The sequence below is a fragment of the Drosophila mauritiana genome, chromosome 2R (genome assembly GCF_004382145.1).
Source record: "Drosophila mauritiana strain mau12 chromosome 2R, ASM438214v1, whole genome shotgun sequence".
Lineage (NCBI taxonomy): Eukaryota > Metazoa > Arthropoda > Insecta > Diptera > Drosophilidae > Drosophila > Drosophila mauritiana.
Genome location: NC_046668.1, coordinates 19630949 through 19652808, shown reverse-complemented (window position 1 = coordinate 19652808; position 21860 = coordinate 19630949). Strand labels below are relative to the sequence as shown.

Below are 21860 nucleotides of genomic sequence, written 5' to 3'. Positions count from 1 at the left end.
TCGACTCCAATTCTGAGTTGGTTCACGTTGTTGTGGTCGCAAGGAAAAACGTTGCCTTGGTAACCATTTTAATATCCATCACAAGTCTATATGCAATAAGGGTAGTCACACTTCAAAACTTTTAAGTTTTTTTTACAATTTTCTTTATTTGCTTGCGATCATACAACTAAAAAGGACATTTAGTTATAGCTACATATTAGGGATGTTTATGTAGTATCTGATAGATCTGAATTAGATTTACGAATGTACATACTGCTCTACGGGATTAGGGGCTGATACCTTAGTTACCTACGATTTACATATTGAATTTAAAGCGGTTAGCCTACACACTAGGCACTCCTCCTTTTTTTCTTAAAACTATTCTCGTAATATGAATAGATACAATGAAATTTTACTTAAGCTAAGGTGCTATATCTAAGGTTCAGTAAAATTAGTAATACGGCTTCCACACCTTGAGCTGATTGAAGCGATCATCGTTGTAATCTTCAGCGTTTCACCTTGAGCTCACCATCCTCCAGAACAGTTAGATCGCTCATGGCTGCAAAACCAATCGACAGAAATTGAGATCAATTTAGCAATGACTGGCTGATTGACTGACTGACTGATTGAATGCATGAGGATCGGCGTGGGATGAGCTATTGAAATTTGTTCGATCTTGATATTCGAAAGGATCAGATTGATTGGCTTTTGACTGAGTTGGAGGTGTTTGATTTTGAGGTGCTTGTGGGATTTGAATCTGAGTTGGTGTGTTGTAGGTGGCGGTGGCGGTGGAGGTGATGCTCGTGATGCTCCGCCGCTGACGTGGTCTGGCGGCTTTACTCGAGCGTTATTCTTTCTCGCTGCGTATCAGGATCTTTTTCTGCACCAGCTTGCGTACCTGTTGCGTTGTGGGCTGCGATATGCCGCCCTGTTGTTGCTGCTGCTGCTGTTGCTGCTGCAAGCTGCCAACCGTGGGCAGCGTGGTGGTCGTCTGAGTGATGGTCATCACCTCAGCCGGTCCAGCGGTTGGTCCGGCAATACTTGTGTGCTGCTGCTGCTGTTGCTGCTGCACCACGGCAAGAAGATTGCCTCCTGCGGTGGTCTGCAGACGAACAGGACTGGCGTTCTGCCGCTGATTATGCTGCAGTGCAGCTATCAGCGTCTGCTGCGTGGTCTGCCCTCCTGCACCACCAGAAGCGGCCACCTTCAGAGCACTGGCAATGCTCGGCCCAGCAACATGGGTGCGCAGATTTCCCGCAGCCAAAGCTTGAGCTGAGGCAGCTGAAACAACCTAGAGACAGAGAACCTTGAATTAGTTGATTTAGTCTAGGGATCGCTAAGACAATAAACCCACCTGAATGGTTTGACGCTGGTTGGCCTGTGAAGCCACCGACACGGGGATTACCCGTCCCACGCTCGTTTTACCCAACACCAGATTGGTGGTGGCTAACGTGCCCTGCTGACCACTTCGCATCACTTGTTGAATCTGCTGCACGGTCACCGAATTCGGCAGTGCCTTTGTGTTTTGAATGTGCAGCAATTGTGCCTGGACACTGTTTCCACCTCCAACCTTCTGCTGATGCTGCTGCTGTTGCTGCTGCGAAGCAACTGTGGGCAAGGTACCGCCGCCAGACACTGTGACTCCCTGTTGCTGTTGCTGGGGACCAGTTGTCGTTACTATATTAGTGGCCGTGGGCTGACCACTGGCGCTGACCAGCTGTGTCATCCGGCTGATCTTTCGCGGCATCGTCAGCTGCTGTTGCATTTGCAGATGGCGCATCTGATTGGGCATGGTTACCTTGATCTGGCTGCCAGGCTTGAGCTGTGGAAGTGTCATATTAACGCTTCCCGCCTGAACCGTCGGATTAGTAGCCGATACGGTGACTCCGCCTGCATTAACACTGCTACCGCTTGCGGCCGCTGCAGTGGAAGCTTTAACCAGGGACGCGATCTGATGCTGAGTTACCTGCTGCGGTTGTCCAGCCACTGGGAGTTGACCTTGCTGCTGCTGCTGCTGTTGCTGCTGTCCAGTGGTGGTGGTAAAGATTGCTCCAGTTGCCTGCTGCGCCTTTTGAGCGGCAAGAATATTATGACGCTTAACCAGTAACATATCCCCTGCTCCCGTTGTGGTGGTCGTTCCGTCAGCGGACACCACTTGACGCTGCAGCTGCTGCTTTCCGGCCGCCATCTGCTTGATGAACTGCGTCCTGGCCTGTCCGTGCATTTGCACGCTGCTTACCACGTTGCCAGCCTGCACAGTAGTGGAGGTGCCCGGCATTCCCGACACGGCCACTTTTTGGCTTGTCACATGCGTGGCCATGTTGCTAGCTTGGATTATGGTACCGCCTGCTTGCACCAGATTAGCAGTAGCTCCAGTAGCGCCAGCTGATCCGCTGGGGACGGCTTGTGTCGTTGTCTGCAGCACCTTCAAGCTGCGCTGGCGGTAGAGCTGTATATGTGCTCCCCCAGATTGCTGAGTCACCGGAATCACCGTTGTCTTCCCTCCCTGCTGCAATGCGCTCACCGGAATTCCCTTTGTGGTCACCAACTGTGTGGTCTGAGTGGCTGGAGATGTAGGAACAGCTGCCAAACGAAGCTGGGTCTGGAATTGCGAAGGACTCGCACCTTGTCCTAAGTTCGGCATAGAGACAATAGACTGACCACCGGCTGTCGTTCGCTGTTGAAGGGTGTTTCCTGCAGCTGTCGAGACAATCCGCTGACCACGCAACATGGCCGTGTTCAAAGTGGTTACAGCAGTGGTCTGATGCTGCTGTTGTGGCTGATTGGCAGTGGTGGTCAGTACGGTGCCCACGGTGGGCAAAGTGCTAACGGAGACCACCTGCGGCAGCGATTGCGTCTGCACAATGCTGCCCAATTGGGGAGAGCTGTTAACGGGCAGCGTCTGTGACGAGATGGACACGATCTGGGCACCAGAGCCTATCTGGGGTTGCACTACCGACGGAAGTGTCTGTACTGGAGTGGTTAGGACCACACTCACACTGGACTGGCCACCAGAAGCGGCCGCAGACTGTTGGGCCAATTGTTGCAATTGGCCCGCGGTCAAGCTGGAGGAGGTGCCGACAATAGTCTTGACCAACTGTTGAGTATTGGATTGTCCACCTTGCCCGGGGTGCGTACGCAATTGCTGCTGCGGTTGGTGGAGCAGGATGGCAGTCTGTTGACCGGGTGAGACATTGGAACTGGTCAAGTGCTGGATCTGCAGCTGCTGCAACTGACCACCAGCAGCGGGCACCGCCACTGTTGTCGTGGTGCTGGGTTGCTGCTGCACGAGCTCCACGGTTTGCTGGACGGGCAGAGTCTGTTGAACGTTTGAAACAGTGGGAAGTTGTTGCTGCACAACCTGCTGCTGTTGCTGCTGTTGGACCTGCTGAACCACTTGTTGCGGCTGCTGTTGCTGCGGCGGCGGAGGTGGTGCAGGCTGCTGCTGCTGAGACTGCTGCTGCACTTGCTGAACCACTCCCACGCCAACCGGAGGCTGGGACATCTGCTGCCCCCGCTGCTTCTCCCGAATCTTATTTGCCTTCATTGCCGCAATGTTCTGCGGCGGCACCGGTTGGTCGTAATTTTGAATGCCGAACTCCTGTAGCACCTCCATGTGCTTAGGATTCATCAGGCTCGGAGCACTAAACTGGCGTTTCGGCGGCGGTGCTTTCTTAAGGTAAGCAGTCTTAATGCTGTCGAAGCGAGATCGCATCGTCTTGTAAAACGAGGCGTTGTTATCGCTTACATACAGCTGGGTAGTTCGCAAATATCGCAGCGGACTCTTCAGGTACTCAGTGCGCAGAGTGGGCTTAAGCTTCTTCTGCTTCTTGGGACTCTCCACCACCTTGCCTTCCTCACGCGGCTGAATGTGCGTTTCGTACCTCCAGCGACACTGCCGCGCCGAACGGTAGGTCTTCGAGCAGAAGTTGACCATCTCTGAGACGAGGTCCCAGTTGGGCGTTTGGCCCGGTGAGAGCAGCATAAGGCTGCAAGGTAATCCTTGCAGATTGACCAGGACGTGCAAAATGGCCATATCCTCGAAGACACACCACTCAGCCATGGCCTCAGGTTCAGTAAGAGGTTTAGTTGGAAGTTGTGGTTTAAGGCCTGGAATCGGCATATTAGGCTTAAAGCTTCCGCGGAATCGCTGGCTCTTCAGCTCCCGACGCAGTCGCGCCAGCTGTGGCGTTGGGCGATCGAAAAGCGATCTGGGTGGCACGTAGTTATCCTCCCGACGCATCTTATTGGGCCGTCTGCTACCGTCGTACCCAGCATCCGTGCGCGAGCGCTTGTGCTCCTTGCGTACGTAAACTGGCGGCAGATCCGTCTCCGCAATCGGTTCCAGCTCATACATGAACGACAGCGAATAGTCGATATAGATATCGTTATCGTTGTCTTGCGGCGGCGTGGGAGGACACCACATCTAATCAAGGAGGATCACAAATAATTAGCACTATGAACCAAGTTATAACGCACTGCCACTTCAACTTACCGGCATCTGTTCCATGGTGTTGCGCGATATCCAGACCTGGACCAGATGGTAGCCAAGAAAGTTAAAGAAAAGAATAGACGGTTCCACATTATTTTCATGATATAGCAACTCTGTTTTGGTGTTGGCTTAGAAACTATTTTGCGATTCAACGTATTTCTTTCGATATTAGCTGACATTAAAATAATCATACTGATGGCGTTGTAGCTTTCATTCCGAACCATTTTTATACTTTCGTACGGCGCTTAGGGGGTTAAACAATAAGTTTGTAGACATGGGATGATTAATACTAATAGTGATAATTGGATACTATGCGACACCAAAACAGAATTCTACATTTTTTATAGAAAATAATATTGAACAATCTTTGGACGATATCCAAATATTCTTTTCCAACTACTTGGTTTCATGAGGACGGAAGATTTTATTCTTTTCTTTGAGGCAACGCACGAAATTAGTCCGTAAATAAAAACCACAACGTCTTTTAGTTTTGTTTAATTTTTAGCTTTGTTTCTGTTTTTATACGTTTCGTTTTATCTTGTTACACAAACAATGGATTTTGATACTTTTTAAAGCATACGAAATGAGTTCTGTGTCTTATTGGTTAGTCAATCTATGCTCATAGTCTTTAGATTGTTAATGTTCCGTTTAAGTTAGAGTACAAAATAAATTATAGAATGCAAAAATGTTTAACAATTATCGTAGTATACCTATTCTCTTACGATCTAATGCAGTTTTTGGGAAAGGTGTTTGATCTGTGGTCTCGATTGGTTTTTTGACAAACATTATTTAACAACAACAATCGAGGATGTGGTAATTTAAAGTAAAATTTGCTATACGCATTATATAATCGTGCAATTTTATTTGACTTCCTGTTTACCTTCCCGCTTATTTTCACTTTTTAACGTATGACAAGTCGTCCATTTTTGTTCCCTGAAATTTGAGTTCACCCTCATCTTTCCCGAAGCGACAGGAATGGATACGCTTTAGCAGGAATGGATTCCTTTCCTACCACTTTTCTGGATTATTTTAATTCTATGAATAATTAAGACATCTGATCCCTTTCTCCAAAGGAAGCCATTGGTTGCACAGACGAATGGCAAATAACACATTTGGTCAAGATGTTAGAGGTCAAGATGTTTGACCAAATGAAGTTTAATTTGTTATCCAGCGCCTAACTAACTTATCTCATACGATAGAAGGAAACTTGTTACAGTCTATAAATACTCATTTTGCATCAGTCGCCTGGCAGCAGTAACAGCCGGGGAAGGACCCGTCTCCCCACAGATAATTAGTCGCCCACTAAAACGCACACAGCACACACAGCTGATAATACTGACTGAGGTATGATAGTGAACATAATCACCTGGATGTTCCGCTCGAGGAGGCATTTCCTCCCGAAACACCACTGACTGCTGCTGATGAGCTAGGGTTCGCTGCCGTACCAGGTGTGGATCGAAGCATTACTCTGGGGGACTTCGATATCCAGCGGTGTAAGGTGCCGATATTGCTGTTAGATTTGTTATTAGTTTCTTCTTTCTTCGGCAGCTTTGGCTGAGTAATCTTTCGCCTTGGCTCGCTCTGAGACTCCTTTGGCGTGGACTCAGTCCTGGGTGTTTTTTTGAGGCTCCTATTGGCGCTGCTTTTATTCAATGCGTTTGCTACGGGACTCATGTCCAGGGTCCACAGATTGATCTTTACTGTGCCGCGCGACCTTGTACGTGGCGTGTGGCCAACAGCCTCGCTCTCGTCACTCTTATCGGAATTCTGCGGCGGCTCTTTAACCTCCGCCTTGGCATCGTGATGTTCATCCGTGTCTGATTCCTCGCTGACATTGTAGTAGGTGGAGCTAGTCATTGTGGTGTCCTGCACCTGGTCGTGTGCATCCCAGCCATCCAAGCTTTCGGCTTCTTCGGGCTTACCATCTGCCGCTGTACCATAGGTGGAGCTGGACTTGACATCTTCCTCTGAATCTTTAGTATCAATATCAACCATCTCCTCTTCATCGACTTCTTCCTCGTCATCGTCTTCGTCATCATTTGTTTGCGATCCGGTTTGTATGGTCTCTTCGTCAAGTGACGCCAACTCTTCCTCGTCGTCTACTGTGGCATTTGCTTCCTCGCCCTCGGTATCTTCTTCCGACTCCTGCTCTTCCTGCTCCTCATCATCCTGGTCACTGTCATCATCCATATGTTTTAAAGGAGCAGCAATTGTAGCTCTTCTTTCCAGCAGTTTACTGCGTGTGGCGGCCGCTGCAACACTGTCTCTTCGCCCCCGTTTAGGAGGAGTTGTCTTTATACTGATGTTGGATGCAACATTCTGTTTGAGGGGCGTCTTCATCATCTTGCTCATAGCAATGTTGGCCGACTGTCTTTTGGGACGCTCCTCGACGATCAAAGAGGCATCCTCTAAAGTAGATGCAGCTGCAGATGCAGCCAGAGCTGTGCGTGTTGTCTTTCTAGTGGGCGGTGTTGGGGCGCTGGCCATATTGACTGCACCCAGAGAGTGGAGACGGGTGTGCCGCCTAACTTGCGGTGCGGCGTCTGTTACCTTCCCCGTTGACTTCGTGCTGTTACTTTTGCCTCGGCTACTGCTACTGACCCCCGCCCCTGTTTTCTTCCCCATGCCTATTCCTGACCCCACTGGTACAGTCTTATTCAGGCTGTTCTGGCTATTTCCTCGGGTCATTGCCGATTTACTGTTCTTGTTGTTGCTACCGGTGCTATGGCTGCTAACACTCCTGCTCAGCTTCTGAGCTGAATTTCTGCGATTTACCCTCACCAGTCGTCGCTTATTGGAATTGGAATCTGTTTTGGTATTAACCTGATTACTCGAATCCTTGCGACTGTAGGTAAGCATCTCCTCCGCTTCCGTTTCTTGCTTTAACAGCTCCTCCTCCTTGTGCATGGCCGCCAAGCGATTGGCCTCCCACTCGCGTTTCTGGGCCTCCAGCTCCGCTTCCGCGGCTCGCAATTGTTCCGCCGTCCATGCCGCTCCAGTTTCTTCCACAAAGCGCATGGCATATCGCTCTATCGGTGAGAGCTGAATAGAAATAAGATCGGGAAATATTTATATGTTCGATTTGAAGAAATTCTAAAGCACTACACTAAGCTAAAAATTGTAAGACTTTGAGTGATACAATCGTGGCGTGGACTATGTCGCCTCAACTATGTCTGAAAGCCTCATACGAAAAGATGTATTGCTCTTGGCATCACTCACTCCATTGGATTCGATTAGAAAAACGAATTCAATGAGTTGCAAGCGATGCCGCAATAAAAACTAGTTTGGCATTGTAAAAAAAATAGCATGATCGAAGATTTTTCAGATATTAGACTTTGAGTGATACAATCGTGGCGTGGGTTATGTCGCCTCAACTATGTCTGAAGGTCTATTTTCCAAAGGAAGATTTTCTCTGTGCCACACTCGCTTGACCGGAATCGCTTTAAATGCAAGGTTTCAGTATAAAATGCAAGGACGGCAACTATTTCTGAACTGATTGTAATACGAATATTTTTGCCAAAACCATCTAATTATCTGATTCCCTTATTGAACACTAGCTCACCTGTTTAACCAAGTTCTGCATCTCCAGATCGGCCTTGCTGAGTTCCACTTGAGGGCCTCCTTCCGCATTTGGATCTTCTGTTGCAATAGGAATGTTCTCGTCGAACTCGGCCAGATCAGCTGCCACCTCGGCTTTAGCCGTTTTCGTGGCCTGCACATCCTGCTCGTCCTCGGCGGCAGCCAACGCGTGCTCGAAGGCGCGCAGTGACTGCTTCTCCGTCTCCACAACCGTCGACGGCGTATCCGATAGCGTTGTCGTAGCGACAATTCTATCCTTGTTTTCCGACTTCTCTTGACTCGACTCGTCCTGCTCGCTCTGCTCCATTGTAAAGAGATCCTTGATGGTGGAACTCTTAAAGAACGTAGTTGTGAAGTTGCCACCCTCGATGGCCATGTCGCTGAGCATTCGCTTTTGGTTTGCCTTCTTGAGAATGTTAACCTCTATGGTTCTTTCGGAGACAAGTCGGTAGATATGTACATCTCGCGTTTGACCAATTCGATGGCATCGATCTTGGGCCTGCGCATCCATTGTGGGGTTCCAGTCTGAGTCGTAAAAGATCACAGTATCGGCACCCGTCAAATTGATGCCCACTCCACCAGACCGCGTGGAGAGGATAAAGCAGAAGATTCGTTTATCTCCATTAAACCGCTCCATAAGGATCTGCCGCTGTTCCACCCGCGTAGAGCCATCCAAACGCAGATAAATATGTCCATGGTAGTTGAGAAAAGCTTCCAAAACATCCAACATCTTGGTCATCTGAGTGAATATCAATACCCGATGCCCGTTAACCTTTAGCTGACGCAGCAAACGATCCATGGTCTGCAACTTGCCACAGTCGTATTGAATGAGACGCGGATCTGGGAACTTAGTGGTCATTGCCGAAATGATTGGATGCAGCAACGCCAGCTTAGGCCGCAGGGCCTGATCCACAATGTTTTCAATCCTTCGTTCGTACTGCCAGTGTGTCGATGAGAGATTCTGTACATAACGACGGATCCGGGGCGCACAAACAGAAGGAACATAGATCACAAAGTTGGCAAACAGTGGCTTTAGATCAGCGCATCTTTCCTCGAAGCTTTTCAGCAAGTGGTTTAGGGACCAACCATTTCGATGCGACATGGCAGTGCAGCAGTTGGCGTATCCACGCGTCTGCCAGGTTGATCGCTTTAGCGATCGGGTCGCCTGCATGCAACGCTGTATAGCTCTGCGACAATCTTCGCCGTATATAGGAGTGGCATCCGTGCGGCGACGATTTATCATTGCCATACGTTTGAGCGCTGCCAATCGCTGCTCCTTGCGCATCTGAATCAGCTCCTGAACTTTGTAGGGATCCTCTGCTTCTGTTTCTTCCTCGGGCTCCGTCTTCCCATTGGCAATGCTTTGCTTTTGTGCTGTGCTTTTTACATGAGTGGCCAAATCTTTGACAATGGGATCCCTTATTAGTTGCTGGCCAGAAGTAGTTGATGCTGTAACTGTTGTTCTGGAGGTCGTCGTGGACGCCGAGGCTGTGGTTTTACTTGTTAGGGTAAGACGTGCTCCTGCTGCTCCTGAATTTGTCGCCGGTGTGAGGTAGAAAAATGGTTTTCCGTCTTGCATCGTTTTTGCTACTTTGGCGGGCGTTGGAGCATTAATTTGCGAACGTGCACCCAGCAACTTGGAGTTGCTCAGCACGCTCAAGGCTCCAGTAGGAGAAGATGCTGTGGTCGAAGATGTTGTTGTCACCACACTATTGATCACCACTGGTTTCAAAGCCATATTCACAGGGTTGATCGACGCACTGACCCTTTTCAGTACTCTTCCACTTGGTAGCAAATTGCGCATTGGCACAATCTTTGAACCCTCCAACCGCATGGCTGGACTGGCTCCTACCTTCACTGCATTCAATTTGATACGCTGCGCCAGTTCCGCACTACGAACTCGGATATGAAAGCGGTATTTGCCATTAGGACAACGGGGAGCTGGCAATGGAGCTGTATCGATATCCTCGATCAGCTTGCGTGGCGGGGCGAGCAGGCGGGATTTGTGCGAGACGTAGGCGGTCATAGTTTGCTCCAAATGCAACAGCAAGAGATTTATCGTCTCTAGATTTATTTGCTGTAAGAATATACATAAATTAGTCTAAATTTTAATTGGCTATAACCTAAGAAGTATTTTATTGACTAAGCGAATCAGACAAATGCCTCGCAAATGCGAACATCCTAGGAAAAGTTTACGACTCTCTCCAAAATAGATTAAGTCCAACTATCAGTGACAGTTTAACATCATTTTCAAACAACAATCAGGAAAAAAATTTACAATAAAGAAGGAAGATATAAGACTCACCGTGAACGGATCATACTCCATTATATCGCAGACGAGTCGCGGAGTGTGGAATGTAATTCCGTCCATTTGAAATGGCGAGATCGTAGGACGCGCTTCAAACATGTTCGGATGATTGCACACCTTTCGCAACTGCATCAGGACATTTATCACGCTCAACAAGTTGCCCGTTTGCAGAGTCTCACGAGTTCTGTAGAAAAAACATTAAATTATTAGTAATACATTTAACAGTAGTCAGCGAATCCAAACTTACTTGGAGCGGCTCATGAAGTCCTCATATAGATAGCGCTGGCGATTCGACAGGCGACACATTATCACATGCTCGTACTTCTTGGGCATCTGTTTTTCCACCTCCTTTTTAAGGCGTCGAAGTAGGAACGGACGAATCACCTGTACGGAGAAACAAAAGCCAAATTCTAATTACGGCGCATTTAGTTTGAAAATACGGATAACTTAAATAAGAGGGTCATGTTAGGGGCGTTTTCAATGTGAACAAATTGGTAAGAACTTAGCCACATGGATAAGACGCATCTCCTTGATCTGGCAAACTAACAAATTGTCATCACACGAAGCTAGTTTTAATGTGACACAGAGTGCATTTGCAAAAGTAGGAACAAAACATGAACATTTTACTTATAGATCGACTGTTCACAATGTAAACGGATTAGAGTCAAAGGAACTAAAATCACTTGCTATTGTGAGGATTGATTTTGCACACATCTACGATTTTCAAGAGCATTTATCAAGCTGGCAAGAAAACGCTTTTAGGTGCAATGAAAATAATTTATCAATAATAGTGTAAAATGCGATTTCAATGTAATCACCCTGATACGGCGTTAAATACATGGATAATACGCAACTCTTTAATATTGCAAACTAACAAATTGTCTTCACATGTAGTTAAGTTCAATGTGACACAGAGTGCATTTGCCTAAGATTTCCTCTGAGGAGTATGTTCACAATGTAAATGGATTCGAGTTAGAGGAACTAAAATCACTTGCTATTGTGAGGATTGATTTCGCACACATCTACGATTTCCAAGAGCAGTTAACGGGCTTGCAAGGAAACGCTTTTAGGTGCACCGGGAATAATTTATTTTCGTTAGTGTAAAATGCGATTTCAATGCAATCAACCTTTTACGGCACTAATTGCACGGATAAGTCTCATCTCTTTCCTATAGCAAACTAACAAATTGTTTTCACATGTAGTTAAATTCTATGTGACACAGAGTGCATTTGCAGTGTAAGTCGTATAATGGATGTTTACAATCTGAACGGAATGAAGTTATATAGAAACTGAATCCCAAGCTATTGTAGAGATTGCTATTGCACACATCTACGATTTTCAAGAGCATTTATCAGGCTGACAAGAAAACGCTTTTAGGTGCTGATCATCTCAAAAAAAAAAAAAAATATTTTTATCCTTATGATATGCTTACCTTGTGCAAACGCGTAATCAAAGTCTCGTTGTACTCCATGTTGCCCTCAATCATGCCAGTCATTGGGTTCGAGAACCATTCCTTAAACTCGCGGTGCGAAGAGAACACATATGGCATAAGAAAGTGCATCAGGGACCACAGCTCCATCAGATCGTTCTGCAGTGGAGTTCCAGTTAATAGCAGCCGCCTGTAGAAAGTTAAGAGTACTTTATAAATTCATTCGTGTAAAGGCATATTTGTTATTTGTCTCGAAACAAGGCCACAAGCATTCTAGGGCTAGATTAGCATGCTCTGGTTTAGTATGCGGCATTATAGCGAATTTACTTTTAGCACCCAAGCGTAGTCGCCATGCTAGTTTAGCAATCGCATGATTACTGATTTTTGGTGCTGGTTGGCAAGCTTAGCAGCATATGCAATCATTACTCACCTCTCTGTGGAAAAGTTAAGTAGCAGCTGCCAGCGCTGGGACTTGAAGTTCTTAATGTTCTGCGCTTCATCCAGGATGAGATACTTCCACTTTTTGCGGCGGAAGCTTTGTTGATCTTGCACCACCAGCTTGTAGGACGTGATACACACATGAAAGGCATTTGGCTTGGTCCAACCTACTCGTTTTAGCTTGCGCTCCTTCTGGGAGCCGTAGTAGGTGAGTATTTTAAAGCCGGGACACCACTTCTTGAACTCCATTTCCCAATTAAGCATCACAGACGAAGGCACCACAATGAGATGAGGTCCCCAGTTGCCCTTTGCGCAGGCAAGGTGGGCCAATAGCGCAATGGTCTGGATGGTCTTGCCCAGACCCATCTCGTCGGCCAAGATGCCGTTTAACTTGCGCTCATTCATTGTGACCAGCCAATCGAGCCCGATGTGCTGGTACTCACGCAAGGAGTGCTTAAGCAGGAAGGGCACTGGAGTAACCACATTGGTTGAGGACAAGGTATTACCCTTGGGCTGGAGGCTCTCGGCCAGGGCGGCAGCATCGTTCAACATATCATCCTTGTTGCCGCTTGCCCCAGCCGTGCTTCCGCTGCCAGCAGCACCACTTGTTGCGTCAGATTCCGCCAAAAGACTCTTAAGACCCTCCTCCTGTTCATCCTGTTCCTCCATATCCGTATCAGTTTTAACAGTAGAGAGATCTTCTTCATCCTCGGTGGCCCCATCTTCGCTTTCTTCGGTGGAATCAACAGCCGTCGAATCATCATCAGAGTCCAGCTCAGGATCACGTGGCGCTAGCTTTCGTCGCTTGGGACTAGGAGGTTGTTCATCGACTCTTTCCGACTTGTATTTCGCCAACAACTGCTCCACTGAAAGATCATTGTCTGCCTCCAGTTCATCGATCTCCTTTTTGTGGTCTATCTCCTGCTCGGCTTCTTCCTGCTTGCTGATGGTATTTTCGTCATCATCGCTAGCTTCCTTCGCCTCGAACTCACTATCATCGCTGTCATCAGGCGTTTCGGCCTTTATCGCCGAGCTCTGCTCCTCTTTCATAAGCTTATCACGATTTTCCAGATAGCCAGGTGGTAGATCATTAAGGAAGTCATCAAAGTCCATCTCAGATTCCTTAGCTAGCGCCGTTACCTCCTCTTTCACATCTGCTGCATCTTCTTCGGCCTTGGCGATAGTCTCCTCATCATCTTCGGAACCAGACTCAGGGCGGAAGTCATCTGTAAAGTGTATGATGTTTTCATTAGCAATTGTTTCAAGATAGAAGTACACATGGAACATATGCGCATTAGCATCAGGCAAATGCCTCGCAAGTGCGACCATCCCAAGGTAACATCGAAGTGTTCAAGAATAGACCACAACAACGTTTCAGTTTGTAGTTTATCATCAAGTGCTCAGTTCTGGTAATCGACTCAAACAATATGTTAAGGTATAACTCACCATCGGACTCCCGTTTCGGCGATGTTAGACGGCTTGAATTAAGACTGGGCGTATCCGCCACACTCTTGTTCATTCCCTCGACCAATTGCTGCGAGAACTTCTCTGTCTGGTCTACAATAAAGCTGAGGTGTTGGTCCAAAGCCTGCTTGCGTTTTTCCTCGATCTTCGTTTGGTGCTTGTACTCGACCAGCTTCTCAACATTCGACCAAAAGCTCTTCACCTCGCGTGCAATGAAGGAAGCTACACGCTTTAGCTGCAGCTCTTGGGCCTTTTCCGCCCGCTGGGCAGCGGTGGCCTTGTCCTGGAAATACTTCTGCACCATCTTGGCACACTTCTTGGCCGCGTTTTTCTTCCACTTTCGTTCCTGTGCAAAATCTGCCGCCAGCCAGACCATCTCCTCGAGGAGATAGTCCCAATGCGCCTTGGGGCGGCTGGGCTCCTGCAGCTTGGGCAGGCGCCGCTCAGTCCATAATCCCTCTCTCTGTAGTTCCGATATACGCTGCATCACGTACACCTCTTGCTTGGCCTTAAAAGAGAACTCCTGCGCCGCACTGTTGGGCGTTCCGGAGCCACCGCCCAAGGCAGGGCTGAGCAGACTGCCCGAAGTTGGAGTGCCAGGCGTGAGTCCTCCGCTGCCGCCCAGAGCGGCCGGGCCATTGCCCGTGTAGAGCGGTGTGGGTGTGAGGCTCCCTCCGCCTCCAGATGCCGCAGCGGATCCGCTTGCGACATTGTTCTGACCTTGGGGACGACGAAGCGCCGTGGACCCGGCGGATGTATTGCAGGGCAACAAAGGGGTGCCACCTTAGAAAATAAGTCAAAAAGGGATAGATTAGAAAAGATATCATTTACTCAAGGATGAGGAAAAAGGTCAACTCTTGGCATGCTGGAAAGTGCATCAAGTACAAAAGAGCTACTAGGAAAGCAATAGTGAATTAATGAAATAGAAGAGTTAGAATAAGAATCATTTGCGAATCGGTTGCTAAACGAAAGAGGTGGGAAATGCATGCAAACTTAGTCTTAATGTGAGGCCCGAATTCAATGCGGCATCTGGGCTGAAGATAGTTGCCGCATGGATAAGCGAAGCTCCCCCTTATTCTAGCAAGCTTACAAATTGTCATCACATGAGGCTGGATATATCGATGTGACACAGAGTGCGCTTGCCCGTGTAGATATTAATATATAAATGAGCCCAGCTTTAATTGGATCTGATTCTATCACGGATCTAGATCACTTGCAACTGCGACGATTGCTCTGACACACATCTACGATTTTCAAGAGCACTTAACGGGCTGGCAAGAAAACGCTTTTAGGTGCGTCCGCCGAGATCACTTGTAGTCAGCGTTATGGATATCTGCCACCAAGAATGGCCGTATCACTTGCAACTGAGCTTCGCTCTGGCACACATCTACGATTTTCAAGAGCATTTAACGAGCCGACGAGAAAACGCTTTTAGGTGCGACATAAAAGTAGTATAGGACTAATGATATTTTAAGTGGATGAATGAGGGGATGACAATCGGTGTGGTAAGTCCTATAGTTCGGCGCGATCTCTAGTTTACTAAGTATGCTTAAGTTTGCTAACTTGCTTACAAATCAACGCAAAAAATAAAACGATACATTCATCAATTATTTATCAATTCAAACTGAAATTATTAAGCAGATTTACCAATCCAAACTAAGGGCAAAAACACCAATTCTAGAAAACAATTTACAAATTGAAAATATAATCTTTATGCACATCAATCAATGCACTACTTTGCTTGAGAAATGATAAAATGCTTTAATGGTTAAGACACAATCTGGTTTAAGTAAGAATTTAAATGAATACAAAACGAATTTTAGCTGTGAAAGATTTTTGATATTTTTTGTTTGTTGTTTGCGAACGATAAGCACCTGGCACCAAAGGTACAGAAGGATTTCCTACGGCAGCAGGAGGAGCGGGTATTTGACCGAAGACCATACCGTGACGACCTCCTAAAGGTCTACCGGGTATGTGACCTATATTATAACGATACAATTATGGTGAGTTGAGTGTGTGCGTTATAGGAGAATGTAGGCAGCATTAATGTGGGAACAGAAATCGGAAAAATAAATAAAGTGTAAATAATAAATAGCAGGTACGTGATAGTTGGTTATGTAGTTATTCTCATGTTTTAGTAGGTGTGTGTGTGTTTGATAAACTAACAAAATAATCTTGGCATTTTGCGAGTTTAGTTTGCTTTTGTTGTAATATGTATTAGTAATGCACAATAGTTGGCGGCCACAATATAATATCGGTATATCGGAATATCGGTATAACATTATAAGTTTTTAGTGCAAGACGTGCGTTGGCAGTTGGCGTTGTTTTAGTATCACTTTCGGAATTACAGGAGATGGTATGCAGTGGTCTAGATTTTGCATCGATTTTACAATTTAGATTTGGCGTAAATATGGGAGGACAAACATAACAATTTTAAACAACAAAAAATACAATTTTGTTTGATCGAAACGAACACAACAGAAACACAAAAGTCTTCGTAACAATGAGAGGTCAAAGGGGTCGACTGGGAACAAGATGAGTTTACCTTGTTGCGTTAGCTGGACGACGGCAGCGGGAAGCTTGGTGGAAATGGCCACTGGTGTGGCTCCAACAGCTGGGATTTTGATTTCCGCTTCCACTGACAGTACATTACCACTAGCCGCCTCGGCCGAAGTGGCAGCTGTGCTGGTTACGGTGCCACTTGTAGCTGTTCCTGGAACGGTGGTAGTTGAGTTGCTGTCTGTTGCTGCGGGCGTTGAGTCTGTGAAGCTGCCAATCTTGCTTGGAACTTGAGATTGCGTATTCTAAAGGAACAACGATATCTTAATTAGTACAATACCAAAGGACCTCAACATAAAATAAATAGTTAAGTGTTATCAGGCAAATGCCTCGCAGCTGCGAACATCCCTTTTAAAAGCCAGAATCAATCAAAAATAGATCGATTTAGGCACTCAGTATGATGTTAACATCATATATATTGCTTTTTTTGTGTTACTTTTTGAAAACTATGTTCTTACCGTTTTCACAGTACTATTGCTGATATTGCCATCCAATGGCACTGCTTTTGTCGCTCCAGTACTGATGCCACTGACTAGTGAGGACTCCACTGAGTCTGTCTGTTGGGTGGTATATTTCTGATTCTGTGCCGCAGCTGCTGCTGCTGCTGATGTGCTCGGCTTATCTTCGTGTATCAGCTGATCTATACGATTCGCATTGCTATAGCTGATGAACTGCGGGGTTGGTGTCTTCTTGCGCCACGCGGGGTAGTCCATCATACTGCCGCCGTTTTGTAGGTAAAAGTATTCGGACACATTTTCAAGATGCCTTTTTACAAGAAAATTCGTTATTTATGTGTGTTTTGTGGCAAAGTAGTAGTAACTCACCTTTCTTTAAGATTACGCAAGATCTGCAATTTCTGCTGGAGTATGCGCTTCTTGAGGGCATTCAAGTCCTGCAGGGCCGTAGAAGAAAGCCCACCGACCTCGCTGCTGGAGGCCACCGACGCTGGTAGCAGGGAGCTTACAATGTTGCTGCTCTCGGCTGGTCCAACAATGCTGGCGGCGCTCGTCCTGTCCTCGTTGTCGTCCAAACGCTGACGCTTGGCCTGCGGCGGCAAAACAGAGGCTTCTATTGTGCTGGAGGAAACGGAGGTGGATACGTTGGAGTGGGCGGGTGCTGCTGCTGCTGCCGTTGCCTCTGCCGTTTGCTGTTGTTGTTGCGGCAAGGGCGACAGCGGCACAGGCAGCTGCGCACTGGCCAGTTGCTTCTGTTGTTTGCTGCTGCTGCTGCTGGCGATTCCCTTCACTTGGGTAGCTATATGTTGGTGATGGCGGGTGGCCGGCAAGGCTGCTCCTACCGATCCTGCTGCTCGTACTGTTGTGCTCGTGGAATTGGCGGGTGCAACTGAAATTTCCGTTGAATGTGGAGTTACGCGGTCTGGCACAGCAGGAGGGGCCGGGCTGAGCCCTTCATGCCCCCCTCCTGCTGAATTACCTTCATTCATGTTTGAGACATCTGCAATAAAAAAAAAGAACAAGAAAAAAGGGGGAGTGAGTTCCCAGTATTATTTTGAAATGACAGCGGATGGCGGGAAAAAGAAAACGTGGCCTCGCACATGTGCCGATGCTGCAGCCCTGGCCAAACCGCAGAACTCATTAATTTGACAGACATAAAATTATAATTTTACCGCTGCGTAATATCCATTATCAAACATGACGGGACAAAAGCCTATAATCATCTTAAAAAAAAAAAGAACGCTTATCACACAGAATGCACCCCACGAAATCAAGAAAAATGCAACCCTGCGTCTTGGTTTTTTCCATTCGGCACACATACGCTTGCTTTCCCGATTTCCGCAAGGGAAATGTGAAAAACCGATAATCTGTGCACAATATTTTCCATTGTATGCATGGTTTTTAAACTTTCAACAGATTTTAACGCTCAAAATAAGCACTACACACATAGATGAACACGGGGGGTTCTAGGAGCCGGTTGCGAGAGGGAGATGACTATAGGTAGCGACATGGCGGCGTCGCTTTGTCAATTTTCGGCGCGGCAGACATTTTTTTTCACTATTCGTACCTCAGACGGGGAGAATTTTAATCACAAGATTTCACCATCTCTGCAAGGCATCCGTGCTTGAAAATGGTGCCAACGCGTCGTGGAGAATGTGCTGCACTCGATGGTCTGCAATTTTGCACATTTATTATATTTAATAAATTTTCCAGCGGTCCGCGAGCACGTTTGCTCGTGTTGAATTTCGAGTACAAAATTAGTGCGACCGTTGAACTGCATTGAAGTGCCAAAAGTCGGTGTGACCATTTCGAAGTCCCGAGGAAATACTAACATTTTTGCTTTGGACTAACCTTAACCTTCGCGGTTAACCAAATCCCAATACTGCAAGCTGGTCACGCTGTCAAACATTGGTGACGGAATGGTGACGACACAAACAATTCGCTTTAAAACTTTCTTGCGGCCGTAAAAATGCGCAAGCAGCCTGACAGCGTAACGCACGTATACGTAATTGGAACAAATGTTTGCTGAACCACAACCGCCCACTCAATGTAAGCGCCAACGTCTTTTTCACCGCCGCCGCCGTCGTCGTCGTCGCCGGATTATTTTGTTTACAATTTTGCTTACACAAGTGCAATCATCGGTAGCGCTTTATTTTGGAGTAACAAGTAGTATTTTGCGCCGTACTGCTGTTCGCCATATCAGACCGACGGAAGAAGGTTGGTATCAGTTCGACACAGCTTACGACGCTATTGCATACGCGGCGAAACGCCCACGTGAAAACGGATCGAAGTTCTCGAAACTCCAGATAAAGAGAAAGTAGGCTGAATTCCCGGCAAGATGTTGGCCCACTCCGCGCATGTAATGACGCTGGCCAACAGCATCATAGGCGTCGGCATCCTGGCCATGCCGTTCTGCTTCCAGAAGTGCGGCATCCTGCTATCCATCGTTCTTCTTGTGCTGAGCAATGGAATAACGCGGGTTTGCTGCCACTATCTTATTAAAACCTCGCTGCTGACACGTAGGAGGAGCTTCGAGATGCTCGGTCTCCATGCTTTCGGTACTTCCGGCAAGCTGCTTGTGGAGCTGTGCATCATTGGCTACCTGATTGGAACGTGCATCACGTATTTTGTGGTCGTGGGCGATCTGGGTCCGCAGATAATCGCCAAGATTTTCGAGCTGGACGTGGCGGATCACCTGCATCTGCGGAGTCTGGTAAGAAAGTGCCATTCTACCCAAGAAGAAAAACTAACTCTTATCTACCAGGTCATGGTCGTGGTCACTGTGGTGTGCATAGTGCCCCTCGGCATGCTCCGCAATGTGGACAGCTTGTCCGCCGTTTGCACCGCGTCCATAGGTTTCTATGTCTGTCTAATTCTCAAGATCGTGCTGGAGGCCCAGCCACACATTACGGCCAACGACTGGACGGAAAAGGTGCTCTACTGGGAACCGGCGGGCGTGCTCCAATGTCTGCCCATCTTCAGCATGGCTCTCTCCTGCCAAATGTGTGTACACCCTGCGTTCTTTGTTCGCAAAATTCGTTTAAATATCTGATCTATATACAGGCAACTATTTGAGGTCTTTGAGAGTATTAACAACCAGAGTCTCGACAAGCTGAACGGCATCGTCCGCAATGCCACTTGGATCTGTACCTTTGTTTACATATCTGTTGGTTTTTTCGGATATGTGGCGTTTTGTACGCACACCTTTTCGGGTAAGCCAGCCACCTTTTTCAGACATTTTCTGTTCTACATATTTGCCTTTTTATTTATAGGTAACATTCTGGTGAACTTATCGACCTCTTTTGGTAGCGATATCATTAAAATTGGCTTTGTGCTGTCGATTGCTTTTAGTTTCCCATTGGTAATCTTTCCCTGCAGAGCTAGTCTCTATTCGCTGCTATACAGAAAGGTAATTTGTAGCTTCAATTTGGTGGAGTAGACACTAAAAATCTATTTTGTATAGGGCCACACGGAAAGCAGTAGCTACATTCCTGAACAACGCTTTCGATTCATCACTATCTTCATCGTTTTCTTTTCGTTATGCGTGGCTTTGGTTATTCCATCCGTGGAGCTTATAATTGGATTGGTGGGCTCCACTATTGGCGTAGCCATCTGCATAATGTTTCCCGCATCCAGTTTTCGAAAAATCATCAAAAAGGAGTCAATGGAACGCACTCTTGCTCAGTTTGTATTCGTAAGTGGATTTCTATTGATGATCCTAGGAACATATGCGAACCTAAGTGCAATTGATGAGAAGAGCTCCGGCCCTGAGTTTGATATGGTTGCCATAGGCACCCCTCTGTACCCCGATGGCCAAGTGCCCGCTGTAGTCGGGGAGCTACCAAAACATTTGGCTAAAGATTCCATTGACAGTGAAAAGAACCTATTCTTAAAGAAACTGGATTTTCAAAATCCAGAAAAATTAAAGGAAACCGTAGATGATAAAGTTGATGATATGCCGAAGGTAGTGCAAACAGCTTCCTCCGACAACCCACCGTTGCCACCACTGCCCATCGATGAAGTCCATGTAGTTCCCATAGATAGTAAAAATTCTGAAACGGATCTTAAAAACCTACCAGTAGAAGCCGTAGAACCGAACCCACCGGAAACCAAACCACTTGATGTCAACCTGACCGTGGACAAGCCCAAGGAGAATCCGCCTGCTGTTGTTGCATCGCTACCAGATAAACCAGAAATTGGATCGAGCTTGTTATCAGCAAGCAATACAATTGATGGAGCGGCCATCAAGAAGGAGGAGGACGTAGCTGCCGAAGAGCAAAAGGAAAGTAAGGCTAATGCAGATGAGCTACTCAAAACCCAAAAGGAATTAAAGGAGACCAAAAAACTATTGGCGAAAACCGTTGGGGAGCTAAACGAAGAGTTGGCCAAGAAAAATTCATTTAACCAGCCACCTTTGGAGTTACAGAAAGATGAGCCTTTGGATGCTGTCGCTAAAGTTGCCGAGGAACCGAAGAAGGCTGAAATTAAGCTTAAGGAGTCGCAGCCAGTTGCTGAGGAAAAGAAGGAGAGAAGGCGCCAGGCATCGTTAATGGACATACTCACGGAAAATACTCATTTGCGCGATGAGAAGGAGGCCCATGCCGGCGTTTTTGAACCTCTATCCTACAAAACCGGAGAGTTACTTAGGAATTCGAGCGTAGATAAAGAAGCGCTTATCAAACGATTGCCCATTCCACTGGCCCTAATGGTGAATGCTACTCAGCCGAAAGCTTCAAATGACTCGGAGATCAAGAAACCCAACCTTGAAGACAATGTAGAGGCCATCCGCCGGGAGTTGCTCAATCTGCGAAGTTCGGTGGATGCGACAGAGCAGCCACCGGCAAGGGTTAAACGTGAGGCCTCCAACGACGAGAACTGCCTACGCCAGCCCAAGCTGGATGAAGTGAATAATAATGTGGCTGCAGCTGCCTTGAGCTTGAACATGGAGAGTATTGGGCGCGATCTCAAATCCATCAAAGATGATGACGTCGAGATAGTTACAAAAAACGAATCCTACCAAGCGAGTCCAAATGGAACCCAAACTTCGCTGCAGACGTAATGTGGATAGTCTACAACTATGCAAAGCTTTATGTATATAACCTTTACACGTATTTATTTAGTTTATAAGAAACTGTAGACTAGAAGTATATACAAATT

General features: G+C 46.9%; 2 protein-coding genes and 12 non-coding genes across 15 annotated transcripts; 1 reads left to right on the top strand and 13 right to left on the bottom strand.

Annotated features, from left to right (window-relative positions):
• Positions 1-136: 136 nt before the first annotated feature.
• Positions 137-18465, bottom strand: LOC117135486 (helicase domino). 2 transcript variants are annotated; one of them, XM_033295706.1, is made up of 14 exons: positions 18271-18465; positions 17073-17703; positions 16707-17013; positions 16235-16493; positions 13672-14472; positions 12218-13451; positions 11791-11977; positions 10606-10742; positions 10356-10542; positions 8034-10127; positions 7295-7513; positions 4475-4510; positions 1334-4405; positions 137-1270 (listed from the first exon to the last, which is right to left on the bottom strand). In XM_033295706.1, exons 2-14 carry the CDS (start codon positions 17690-17692, stop codon positions 827-829), a joined length of 9597 nt encoding a protein of 3198 aa, XP_033151597.1. In that variant the 5' UTR covers positions 17693-17703; positions 18271-18465; the 3' UTR covers positions 137-826. The 2 variants fall into 2 exon arrangements, with proteins under 2 accessions (XP_033151597.1, XP_033151598.1); XM_033295707.1 differs by lacking the exon at positions 18271-18465 and having other exon boundaries at positions 137-538; positions 878-1270; positions 17073-17692.
• Positions 10195-10304, bottom strand: LOC117138778. The gene has a single exon (XR_004459278.1). It is a non-coding gene; the product is annotated as a small nucleolar RNA Me28S-Am2589 (small nucleolar RNA).
• On the bottom strand, positions 10819-10956 carry LOC117138786. Its single transcript, XR_004459286.1, has one exon. It is a non-coding gene; the product is annotated as a small nucleolar RNA psi18S-841/snoR66 (small nucleolar RNA).
• On the bottom strand, positions 10995-11125 carry LOC117138790. Its single transcript, XR_004459290.1, has one exon. It is a non-coding gene; the product is annotated as a small nucleolar RNA psi28S-3316 (small nucleolar RNA).
• LOC117138787 lies at positions 11146-11284 on the bottom strand. The gene has a single exon (XR_004459287.1). It is a non-coding gene; the product is annotated as a small nucleolar RNA psi18S-841/snoR66 (small nucleolar RNA).
• Positions 11303-11433, bottom strand: LOC117138791. The gene has a single exon (XR_004459291.1). It is a non-coding gene; the product is annotated as a small nucleolar RNA psi28S-3316 (small nucleolar RNA).
• Positions 11454-11592, bottom strand: LOC117138789. The gene has a single exon (XR_004459289.1). It is a non-coding gene; the product is annotated as a small nucleolar RNA psi18S-841/snoR66 (small nucleolar RNA).
• LOC117138792 lies at positions 11609-11740 on the bottom strand. Its single transcript, XR_004459292.1, has one exon. It is a non-coding gene; the product is annotated as a small nucleolar RNA psi28S-3316 (small nucleolar RNA).
• Positions 13519-13627, bottom strand: LOC117138779. Its single transcript, XR_004459279.1, has one exon. It is a non-coding gene; the product is annotated as a small nucleolar RNA Me28S-Am2589 (small nucleolar RNA).
• LOC117138785 lies at positions 14689-14833 on the bottom strand. Its single transcript, XR_004459285.1, has one exon. It is a non-coding gene; the product is annotated as a small nucleolar RNA psi18S-841/snoR66 (small nucleolar RNA).
• On the bottom strand, positions 14853-14986 carry LOC117138794. Its single transcript, XR_004459293.1, has one exon. It is a non-coding gene; the product is annotated as a small nucleolar RNA psi28S-3316 (small nucleolar RNA).
• LOC117138795 lies at positions 14999-15129 on the bottom strand. Its single transcript, XR_004459294.1, has one exon. It is a non-coding gene; the product is annotated as a small nucleolar RNA psi28S-3316 (small nucleolar RNA).
• Positions 16559-16667, bottom strand: LOC117138780. The gene has a single exon (XR_004459280.1). It is a non-coding gene; the product is annotated as a small nucleolar RNA Me28S-Am2589 (small nucleolar RNA).
• A 125-nt stretch (positions 18466-18590) lies between the features above and the next one.
• Positions 18591-21778, top strand: LOC117135488 (putative sodium-coupled neutral amino acid transporter 10). Its single transcript, XM_033295710.1, has 5 exons — positions 18591-19416; positions 19468-19706; positions 19767-19915; positions 19976-20112; positions 20167-21778. Exons 1-5 carry the CDS (start codon positions 19042-19044, stop codon positions 21760-21762), a joined length of 2496 nt encoding a protein of 831 aa, XP_033151601.1. The 5' UTR covers positions 18591-19041; the 3' UTR covers positions 21763-21778.
• Positions 21779-21860: the final 82 nt, after the last annotated feature.